Source organism: Ascaphus truei, chromosome 7 (assembly GCF_040206685.1).
Source record: "Ascaphus truei isolate aAscTru1 chromosome 7, aAscTru1.hap1, whole genome shotgun sequence".
Lineage (NCBI taxonomy): Eukaryota > Metazoa > Chordata > Amphibia > Anura > Ascaphidae > Ascaphus > Ascaphus truei.
This window is the reverse complement of record NC_134489.1, coordinates 33,480,475-33,491,237: the sequence shown is the minus strand read 5'-3', so window position 1 is coordinate 33,491,237 and position 10,763 is coordinate 33,480,475. Positions and strand designations below refer to the sequence as shown.

Genomic DNA, 10,763 nt, shown 5'->3' with positions numbered 1-10,763 from the left:
TGGGAGTAATTCAAAGTTAAATGTTACATGAAAATTGCATTTCTCACACTTTTCAGTCAGGTTTTGATTTATTAGATGTAGAGATTTAAGTTAATACTTTAGGGATGTGTTTACTTGAAATGTAAAGCCCAAGTGCATAAAATAAATCAATCAGTAAAGGATAGGTTCTCCCCATACATGTCCCTCTTCTCCTTGCGTCCCCCGCACCCCCACGAGGAAGAGGGGGGGGGGGGGAGTAGCATGGTGATTGGTCTACATTACCTGCACCCCTATTGGTCCAATCTGCCCTGTCATTGGTTGCCCAGATACAATGTGACTGCACTGCCACACTTGAATGCAAAATTCTTGTCTTCCCTGCTGGCTGACGCGTCATCGTGCTTCGTGAGTGCCTACAACAGCAAGCACTGGGGCTGTCTGATACGGTGTGTATTTAGTGTGCGTCGCTTGCGCCGCCGTAACCACTGAGGATCTGGCCAAGAGGCTGTTGAAAAGTATTCAATGCACTTTGTGGTGATGCATTAATAAAGGTTTGTGGGAGAAGATAAACAGATTATGTTAACTCTGCAAATGTATGTGATGTTAGCATACCCAACTGAAAGTAAAACCTATTTGTACCCAACAAACTTCCAGCAAGGAAATGTTTTGTATGGGTGTAAAGACTGAAACACAAAATTACCACATAAAACAAAAATAATGTTTATTACCGAGAAGTAATTCTGGCAATTTGTAAACTGACAAGATAACAGTAGCACCATGACACTGAATTCAAATTGCAGTACACTGAAGTTGATGTCCTAGGCCCTATGGGGACTTTTCCCAGCAACGGTAAAGAGGACACAGGGGTTCAATTCCTCAAGTAATGCCACACAAAATCTGAGCACTGACATAACCAAGGAGTTGACAAAACCAATACTTTGCTTTTTACGTCTATCACGATATAACGACACGAAGTATCACGATGTGTGAATCTTACGAAGGTTTGGGCATGTTTGGGGAGTTCAAAAAGTGTAGTTTACGGCAACACCTTTAGGCCGGGCCATGGTAAAAAATACAGCGCTGAGCCAGGAAACTTACCTCCGGCATGTGTGGGGCTTTGGTAGACGCTTCCGCAGGCCGCAGAATTGCAGCCGACAGATAATTTAATTTTTCGGTCTGAGGGAAGTTGTCATATGACCGGCAAAAGCCAATGGCACTGTGACGCGCTAGCCTCTCCTCCCGCCCCACAAGCGCACTCGCCGACGCTCATGCCAGGACACAAAAAAAGCTCCAGCTGGAGCGTCAGCACGGCTCAGCGCTGTATTTTTTCTAGGGTTGTCAGTTTGGGAATATAAATATATATATATATATATATATATATATATATATATATATATATATATATATATATATATATATATATATATATATACTAGCAAATGTACCAGTTTCCAAACGCTGATTTACCATTCACGTTATGCCCAAGTATTAATTTCAACTTCCAAAGAGACATTGAACGCTTTTACTCTGAGTGTTAGGTGTTGTCATTTTAATTTGTAATCAGGTTATAAATCTACAGAAATGTACAATAGTTACAGAAATAGGACGTATTTACAATACAATGAATTATATATACACTATACATATTACAATCCCTTGTAACCAAAATAACTTCTTTATATGAAAAGGTACTAGGTGTATAAGGAACGTGTTTAAGGATTTGCACATTAGGAAGACAGACACCTAACAAAAACGGTGTACCTTTGATTTATTGTTGTAAAAAAATTATAGATTCTGTAAAATATATTAAATTTGCAAATTAGGATTTAACATGCCTTATTTTACACGCCCAGGTGACAAACTTTCTTCAAAACAAAGATCTGCTACATCCACTAGGCCAAGGTAATATCACTGGATAGCCCAAACGATATACTTGTGCTACTGCCTTCTGTCATCTGGTTCTTAGGTGAGAAGGAGACCTCATGGAAGTGAACAGTCTTTGTACTTTTCCATGTACTATCACTTACAGATGGTTTCTTGGGTAAATGATTGTAGAATATTCACACCCTAGTGCAAGATTTTATTGGCACTAAAAGTTGTATCCATAGGTTTTGGTCACTTCTTGTATCCAAGATGTTACTTACAGATAAGATTACCATAACCGTATGGCTTTTAAAGTTAAGGTGTTTAACAAAATAAAACGTTCAACGGATCATGTATGCCAGGCTTGCTCCTAATCCAGCAACACCCGCGACAGCCATCAAAACAGTTCTTAGTCCACTTTCATAGTCCTCTATGTGGAAGAATTCAATAAACCCATCCTAAAAATAAAAAAAAAGGCAAAAAATGACAATGTAAACCCCTATTCATTTCATAGCCGTCTTTCTAGACCTCTCCAAGGAGACTGAATTTAAGTAGTATTATGGGTTTTACCAATAAAATATAATTAGGGCAATATAGATATAAATAAATGACCACCTTTGGCATTTGAAAGCAGTAAAATAGCCAATAATGGCCCATCACCAAGGGCCAGTTGACACAACCTTTGCCCAATGACCAGAACATAAATCAATTGTCTTTAGGCCGCGCGTATAGTGCTAGCAAAAGTTATATTTCGCTCTGCGGCGCGGGCATGCTGGCATTTGATTGGTTCAGGGGCTGTCACACGAGGCGACAGCCCGCAAAACATCAAATATTGCCAGCTACCAAAGTTCGCGACACGGCGTCGCTCTTACTACAAGTGCACGTACTATACGCACGGCTTTAGGGACATGAAGTTTAAGACGCAGCAAATATTATGGGGCCAATCCAAATTTTGTTTCTCCAGTTAGAGAAGCACTACGCCATTCTGTAACTAGCTGATTTTTTTTTATATTTAACACATACAAATCAGATGTAGTTATAAATAAGGTGATGTCTTATAATGCTGATCTACAATGTCTGCAATAGTAAAATCTACTCACCCATGCTTTTTGTTGAATTATCCAGTCCCTTTTGCTGGCCATAAGGAAGTCTGTGAAGCTTTCTGCTAGTGGGACAATGCTGTCTTCAAGGTTTATACTCTTCAAATATTTTGCAATAAAAGCGCCAAAACTTATCAAGGTAACAATGCGGCCCCAGTTCGTTATCCCATCATTGAAGACAGTAGATGGAACGTCAGAAAGAACCTTTAAGTCTTCTGAACTTCTTATAGACAACTTCTGTAACATACCTAGAGGGGGAAAAAAAAAAGCTTGAAGATTACAATGCAGCCAACTACTGAACACAATCAGGCTTCATGGTAATACACACCATAGACAAATACATTCCCAAATGAACATGGTTTAAACATCCGGATTGAGTTCACTGTCCTCGTTCTAATTTTGCAAGACTTTATAAAAACTGACCAATGTAAACTCCTTTATTGAAAAAGTACTAAAAACGGGTGCATTACATGAATGTCCACTAAAAGCAAAGAAACCAGCTAATCTGTACATAATAATTTGTTTTACTCAATTAAAAAAAGTTGAGGACATCCCAAGCTACTGGACAGTTATTTTATTGATCTTGGAGTTATGACTATTACAGTGCTGTATTTGTTGAGCAAGTTCAGCTTTAAAGTTTCTAAAAGTAATAAGTATATAAAGTCAAAGTTGAAATTGTGATGGTCTCTAAAATTAGGAAAGTGTAAATACTATGTGGATCCATTTTAAACGTTTTCAAAAAGATGCCCCACAAAATATAAAGAGAGAAACCAAGAGAAGAAAAAACAATATCCAGTTCATTCTTTGAAACTGCATGTTTGACAATGGACATGTCCATCAAGTATGAATAAATGGAATAAAGGTTTTCATCTTTTGCCATTCATAACACACACTCTATTGCCGACATTGTACTATTTGCTTCTCTGCTGAAAATTAACAGCCATGCTAAACCACAGACCAATAAATTGAAATAGCCTAACGTTTTATGTACTTTCTTGGAATAACGCCTCAATTTAGGGAGAAAAAAACCTAATAACAATAAACAAAGCCATTACAAATATCGCACTAACCACTAGGCCAAGGTCACTACATCAATGACCACCTGATTCACGCAATGCCACGAATATAACTCATCTCACCAATGGACGATCCAGATCAAACCTCAGGTCATTCTCAAATCTTATTATACACACCCTGGTGGGTTAATCTGCATCAGATGGATACACGGGCCATAAACAAGCCCAGCAGATGCCAGCTCCAGTCCTAAAGGACCACCAAGAAGTCAGGGATATCCTGAAAACCTGATCTATTCATGGCCCTTGAGGACATGACGTTGCCCACCCCATATCTAGATGGGCTGCAGACAAGATCGACATCCAACACGCACAGATCGGGAGGCGTGGGAAACAAAGCGCAAAGTCAAATACATCAATTAAAACATGTCAAGAACTACCCCCAAATGCAATCATACAGGACAAATTACACATGCATATGTGAGATATATACACACACAGCCGCACCCATGTCTTTCCGCATAGCCCGCCAGGCGCCTCTCACCTTGGAAAACCAGCTTGTGCTTCTCGATGATATCCCCGCCCACCCTCCGCAGGGTATCCAGGGCCTTGTGGTCCACTGGGGGCCCGAAAAAGAGGGCGGCCTTCTGTCCTCCACCGACCCCCCCGGCGTATTCCTGAAAGTACCGGAGGAGCAGCTGCAGGGTCTCCACGTGCAGCTTATCCCGGGCAGTCGGGCTGGGCAACGGAGACATCGATCCAGACGACATGGACTCCTCCTCCTCCAGGTCATCCTCCGGCGGGGTGGAGGGCAGTGTACTGCCCGCGTAATGGCTTCTCCCGTTGGCCAGCTGCGGCCTCCACTCCGCCATCTTGTCCCCGTCGTCTTCCTGCCTTCCCACCAACGGCCGAGGCGCGAGCGCTTCCAGCTTGTAGCTTGCGCTCACCAGCGGATACTGCAGCTGCGAAGGGCGCGAGACCGTTGGCGGTTGGCAGCGCGAGGCGGCAGCTGGTCCCCCTTCCGGCCGCGGGCTCACGACAGCCGCCGTCACCTTCGGTGCTTGGGCACCTGGCGAAGAGATGACTCCGCCGTTGCAGTAGAAAGGTAAACATCCTCCCGCGGACTTGCGGTGAATAGCCATCAGCGACTGGTTCATCATGGTTTCCCTTTAAGGCCCGGACAAGCGCGCGACTCAAGACACACGTCAGCAACGGCTGCGAAGTGTGAAGAGAATGCTCTCAGCAGACAGATCCTGGCAATGACATGCGTGAGGACGTCACTGTCACGCCCACCGGAAGCGGAAGTCCTTATATGGTAGCACGTGTTTCCCCAGCACGCAGGATAGGAAGTGGCCGGAATGTTCCTGTATTTGCCTTGGTTTCTGTGATATCATTAATTCAACCAGAGTTCCTTTTTCTTTTTTAAAAAATTCAACTTAGGTATACATTCCCACGGGTATTTCCGCAGGGTATTCTGCTAAACTATACTGGAAATTGGGAATTTGTATTATGTTAAGATTTATGACCTTCTGAAAAGTGTTGGTGCTCACAAAATGGGGGAAGTAAGACAATAAAATGCAGAGACAGTAGAAACACGTGGTAATAATGGTGGGTGCCGCTGAAATCACCCTGCTTACAGTGAAACTCACTATAAAAAATAAAATATGCCAGGGAGACACCACAAAAAAACAATAAGTAAAAAAAAAATAAGATTTATTCACTTACATTGAGTGGCAAAAATAGATACATTGATGCAACTCAAGAGAATAAGACCTTTACTGGATCATTAGTGGGTTCTAAAATAAACATTAATTTATGTACAGAGCGCGCACACGTCAAGTATAATTATTTTACTATAGATGTAAATCGCGTTAAATGTGTCCTGTGATAAAGTAGAACAGGAAAATCTCATGGGTGATTTCTGAACTCTGTAGGCCATACTCAGGCCTATGAAGCCTCACAGATTCATTATTGTATTCTCATACTGCCAGTCATAATTTGTTTGCTAAGGCCGCAATAAAATGTCATCTGTGTAGTGCACAGATTTGAGTTGCACATTTATTATGATTGATGATAATTAATATGAATAATAATTAACATTCCTAACAGTTTATAAATCTTGACCTTTCTGTTCTGCAGCCAATGACAAGTAAGATATTGGACAGTAACAAATTAAACAAGTATACAATGAACATAGCTGCCCCACATGGAATTTTTATGTTTGAGTCCATGTTTCTTTGTATTGTAGGCATCATGCATTCACAGCATCGGTGGTCTCACTTAAAAAAAAAATACATTTATATCTCATCATTGTGTGTGCGTGTGCGTGTGCGTGTAAGGAAGACAGGAATAAACCATGCTCATTGCCAATAAGTGAAATGGTTTATGTAGATGATTATGTACACAGTTCTGTAGACCCACCACACCTGACAGTTTTCCTAATCTGTTGAGAAAACTCAAAGCCCATTAGAGAATTTCGTTTTTTTCCCCCTCCATATTTAGGATCCCCTTATATCTATACTAAACAGGTTTGAATTCCCCATATTTCCCCCACCCACCAGTCCCTCTTTCACTCCCCGATAATTCAGCACTTTTACTTAAGAACAAGAAACCGAATGACTAAACACCTTATGGCACAATTGCATGACAATCTGTTTGTTCCACTTATCCCTGGCAGAAACACAAAGGCACTGATGTGTTCCCTCTGTGTGTTGGTAGACATAGGACCCTGTGCCACAGGCCCCAGACTCTGTATTTTTCCACTAATGCTGGAAGTAATTCAAATTGCAGCATAGGACATCAGGGGGATTTATTGCTTGGGTTTAAAATTGTGTTTCATTTACAATGCATGATGCTCAATTATCCATCTCTACCCTGTCCTGACCTAGCCTTAAAACAGATTGCTCATGCCACCACATGTCACCCCAGACAAACCAAGCCACAACTGTGACACCCGCCACCTCCAAAAGTGTTTGCGTACTGCGGAACGTTACTGGAGGAAATCCCGCTCTATAGCAGACTTCCTCCACTATAAATTCGTACTCTCATCCTACAACACTGCCCTCTCCCTTGCCAAGCAAACCTACTTTTCTTCACTCATACCAACTCTGTCCTCTAATCCTTAACATCTATTCGCCACCTTTAACTCCCTTCTCTGCCCAACTACACCTGCATCCCTTTCTACCATCACGGTCCGAGACCTTGCTACCGACTTCTCACACAAGATTAAAGTTAGACATGCCATCTCTTCAAGTCAAGCTGCAAACGCAACACCTACCTCCCCTCACACACCTAAATCCGCACTCAGCTCATTTTCCCGTGACTGATGACGAGGTCTCCGCGCTCCTCATCATCCTCACCCTACAACCTGACTCCTTGATCCTATTCCCTCACATCTACTCCGCTCCCTCTCTGGCACACTAAGCCCAATCCTAACACAACTATTTAACCCCTCACCTCCGGCACATTCCAATCTTCTTTCAAACATGCGCTGATTACGCCCATCCTAAAGAAACCCTCTTGACGCAGCCTCCTCTAACTACCACCCTATCGCTCTCCTACCCTAGGCCTCAATGCTACTTGATAGACTTTTATACAACCGCCTGACTAACTTTCTGTCCTCCAACTCCCTGCTTGACTCTTTGCAATCTGGTTTTCGTCCTCTACACTCCACTGAACTGAAACAGCACTAACAAAAGTGGCCAATGACCTATTCATAGCTAAGTCGGACATAGTACAGTGACTTGAGCACGTGACATCATGCGTGCCTGTGCTTGCCGAGATCGGTGGCCTGCAGGTTTGCGCGATGGGGGCGTGGTGAGAGGGTGCCCGTGACATCACTAGAGCGGTTCGCCCTCATCGGCTGAACCGCGCATGTGACCGGGCTGTCGTGTGGCAAAGACAAACAAGTTTGTCTCACCACGCATCAGTCGTCTCGCCGCATGCGCACACTATGCACATGCGCATTGGCCGCCATTGGTTTGCTGTCGGAACCAGTATGGACGCAGCCTTAGGCCTCGGGCATGGTCAGCGCTTAGGCGCGCTGCTGCTCGGCACTGAGCCCCTGCAGCCGCAATGAGAGCGGCTTTAGCAGGGGCTCACGCACGCTTCCGCACACCTGCGGAAGCGTGTTTCTTAAAAAATCTTTCGTTTTTGAGCTCGCCGGAGTGAAGGGCCAGTCACGTGAGCGGTTCGCCCAATGAGGGCGAACCAGCTCTGTGACGTCACTGGCCCGCCCCCAGACGGCGCGCGCTCTAAGGCCAGGGAAAGCACAGCTTTCCCTCAGCCTCAGCGCGCCTCCGCTTTGGCTTCAGTCTCTATGGACTAAGCCTTGGAGTCACTTGTCCTTACTAATTCTGCTGGATTGTTCTGCTGTCTTCGGCACCGTTGACCATCCCCTTCACCTGCACACTCCACACCTTTGGCTTCCATGATGCAGCTTTCTGCTGGTTCACATCTACCTATTCAACCGCTCCTTCTGTGTTTCCTTCACTGGTGTCTTCTCATCTTCACTTCCTCTGTATTTCGGGGTCCCACAAGGCTCTGTGTCCTTGACCCTCTTCTCTTCGCAAACTAATACAATCATTTGGCTTCTGTAACATCTCTATGCCGATGACACCCACATTTATCCTGTCTCAAACTGTCTCTCTGCAATATAGTACTGGATATCCCAACATTACCTGAAGCTCAACATGTCCAAAACAGAACGAATACACTTTTGCCCTTCCACTGCCACCCCTACACCCAAACTCTCACCATCAATAATACCACAATCTCATCAACACCACAAGCCCGCTGTCTAGGGGTTATCTTTGACTCGGATCTCTCCTTCATTCCTCACATACAGTCCCTCACAAAGTCCTGCCTTCTCCACCTCCGAAATATCGCCAAGATACGCCCTTTTCTCACTCATGATGCAACTAAAATCCTAACTCACTCACTCATGTCCCGCCTCGATTACTGCAACCTTCTCCTAGTTGCCATTCCCCCTGTCCGCCTCTCCCAACTCCAATACATCCAAAATACTGCTGCCAGACTCATCTCCCTCACTCAGTGCTCCATTTCTGCTGCTCCGCTATGCAAAACGCTACACTGGCTTCCCATATCCTCTAGAATCACATTAAAACCCTAATTCTGACTTACAAAGCTCTCAATGACACTGCACCATCTTATATCTCAACCCTCATTCCCAAATATATCCCTAAAAGCCCCTTGCATTCTGCCCACAACATCCACCTTTCCTTCTTCCTTATTACTTCCTCTCACTCCCGCCTACAAGACTTCTCCCGTACCGCCCCCTCCCCTCTCTGGAATTCACTACCGCGTACCATCAGACCCTCCCTCAGCTTTCAGATGTTTAAAAATTCCCTGAAAGGCTTCCTTGAAAAGGTGAGTTTTCTGGCACAACTCTAACATCCAGCTCCCCCCCCCCCTCCCACCCCATTGGAACCAGCTGTGCGACTGATACAATCTCCACGCTATGTAACACCCCCACCCTCAAACCTTAACGGGATCAGCTGTCGGACTGGACCATACTCCAACTTGAGGCACACTCCATCCCACAATGAGTAGCCACTTTGCCTTTTTGTTTCAACACTGCCCCTCATTCCCTCTAGATTGTAAGCTCTCGTGAGCAGGGCCCTCATTACCTTCTGTATTTTATTTATAAAATGTTTTACCAGGAAGTAAGAAAGTAGAATGATCCAGGGCAACTTCGGATTTCTTTAGAAAAATGTATTCAGCACAAAACACAACGTTTCATCCCTCCTAGGGGACAGGCCAGTCACTTGATAAAGTCCCCTAGGAGGGATGAAACGTTGTGTTTTGTGCTGAATACATTTTTCTAAAGAAATCCGAAGTTGCCCTGGATCATTCTACTTTCTCCATTGCTGGATGTTCTAGGCAGATATCCCGGAACCAGGAGCACCGGTCTCAGCAAGTATCTTATTTGTTCATTGTGGTGTGCAGCTTCTCTTGTTATATGACCAGGAAGTAATACATTGAGAGTTAGGCTGGGGCCATGGTGCCGCAGACCATGACGAGGCGTCCGCACGCTGAGCGATCAGACTGCTTTAAGGCAGTGATCGCGTCCATGCAGCGTGCGGGCAAGAAATCAGTTGAAACTGATTTCTTGGCGCGACAGGTCGGACACGTGAGCAGTTCACCCAATGAGGGCGAACCAGCTCCCTGACGCCCCTAGGTACGCCCCCGCGGTGGGTCTCCACTGGCCACAAAATGCACCCGCTTCACGCGGGTGACGTAACGGCCACGCACACCTTTGGACGGTCGAAGGCACCCTGGCCCCAGCCTTACCTCTTGTTTTCAAGTATGTCCTGGGCACAGAGTTATGATGACAAATAATACATGGTTACAAATACATAGTTACATAAGTGAAATGGGTATACATTATATACAAGACATTGCATGCACAGTTAAAAGATAATATATATTATAGGCGTATGTAACAGTTACAGACCAGATTAAAATGTGAGACAGCTTTAGTTTTGAAAGAACTTAGACTGGTGGCAGCTGTGAGAGTCTCCGGGAGACTGTTCCAGTTTTGGGGTGCACGGTAAGAGGAGCAGCCGGATACTTTGCTGAGCCTTGGGACCATGAACAGTCTGCTGGAGTCAGATCTCAAATGATAAGTGCTGCATGTGGTAGGGGTGAGGAGCTTGTTCAGATAGTATTTGAAGACAAGACAGGAAAGTGAACTTTGCGCCTAGACTCTAGTGATGACCAATCTAGTTCTTTGAGCATTTCGCAGTGGTGTGTGTTGGTGTTGCATTGGAGAACAAAACAGCATATTGAA

The 10,763-nt window shown here is 44.5% G+C and overlaps 1 protein-coding gene across 1 annotated transcript; it reads right to left on the bottom strand.

Moving 5' to 3' along the window:
• Positions 1 to 680: 680 nt before the first annotated feature.
• On the bottom strand, positions 681 to 5,199 carry MCL1 (MCL1 apoptosis regulator, BCL2 family member). The gene is made up of 3 exons (XM_075607591.1): positions 4,497 to 5,199; positions 2,940 to 3,187; positions 681 to 2,297 (listed from the first exon to the last, which is right to left on the bottom strand). The coding sequence occupies exons 1-3, from the start codon at positions 5,110 to 5,112 to the stop codon at positions 2,181 to 2,183; spliced, it is 981 nt and encodes a 326-aa protein (XP_075463706.1). The 5' UTR covers positions 5,113 to 5,199; the 3' UTR covers positions 681 to 2,180.
• Positions 5,200 to 10,763: the final 5,564 nt, after the last annotated feature.

Coding starts and splice junctions, on each gene's coding strand:
- MCL1 (XM_075607591.1), bottom strand. CDS start 5,112: ATGATGAACCAGTCGCTGATGGCTATTCACCGCAAGTCCGCGGGAGGA. Junction 3,188..4,496: donor GCACAAGCTGGTTTTCCAAG/GTGAGAGGCGCC, acceptor TTCCCCCTCTAG/GTATGTTACAGAAGTTGTCT. Junction 2,298..2,939: donor TAATTCAACAAAAAGCATGG/GTGAGTAGATTT, acceptor TTTTATTTTTAG/GATGGGTTTATTGAATTCTT.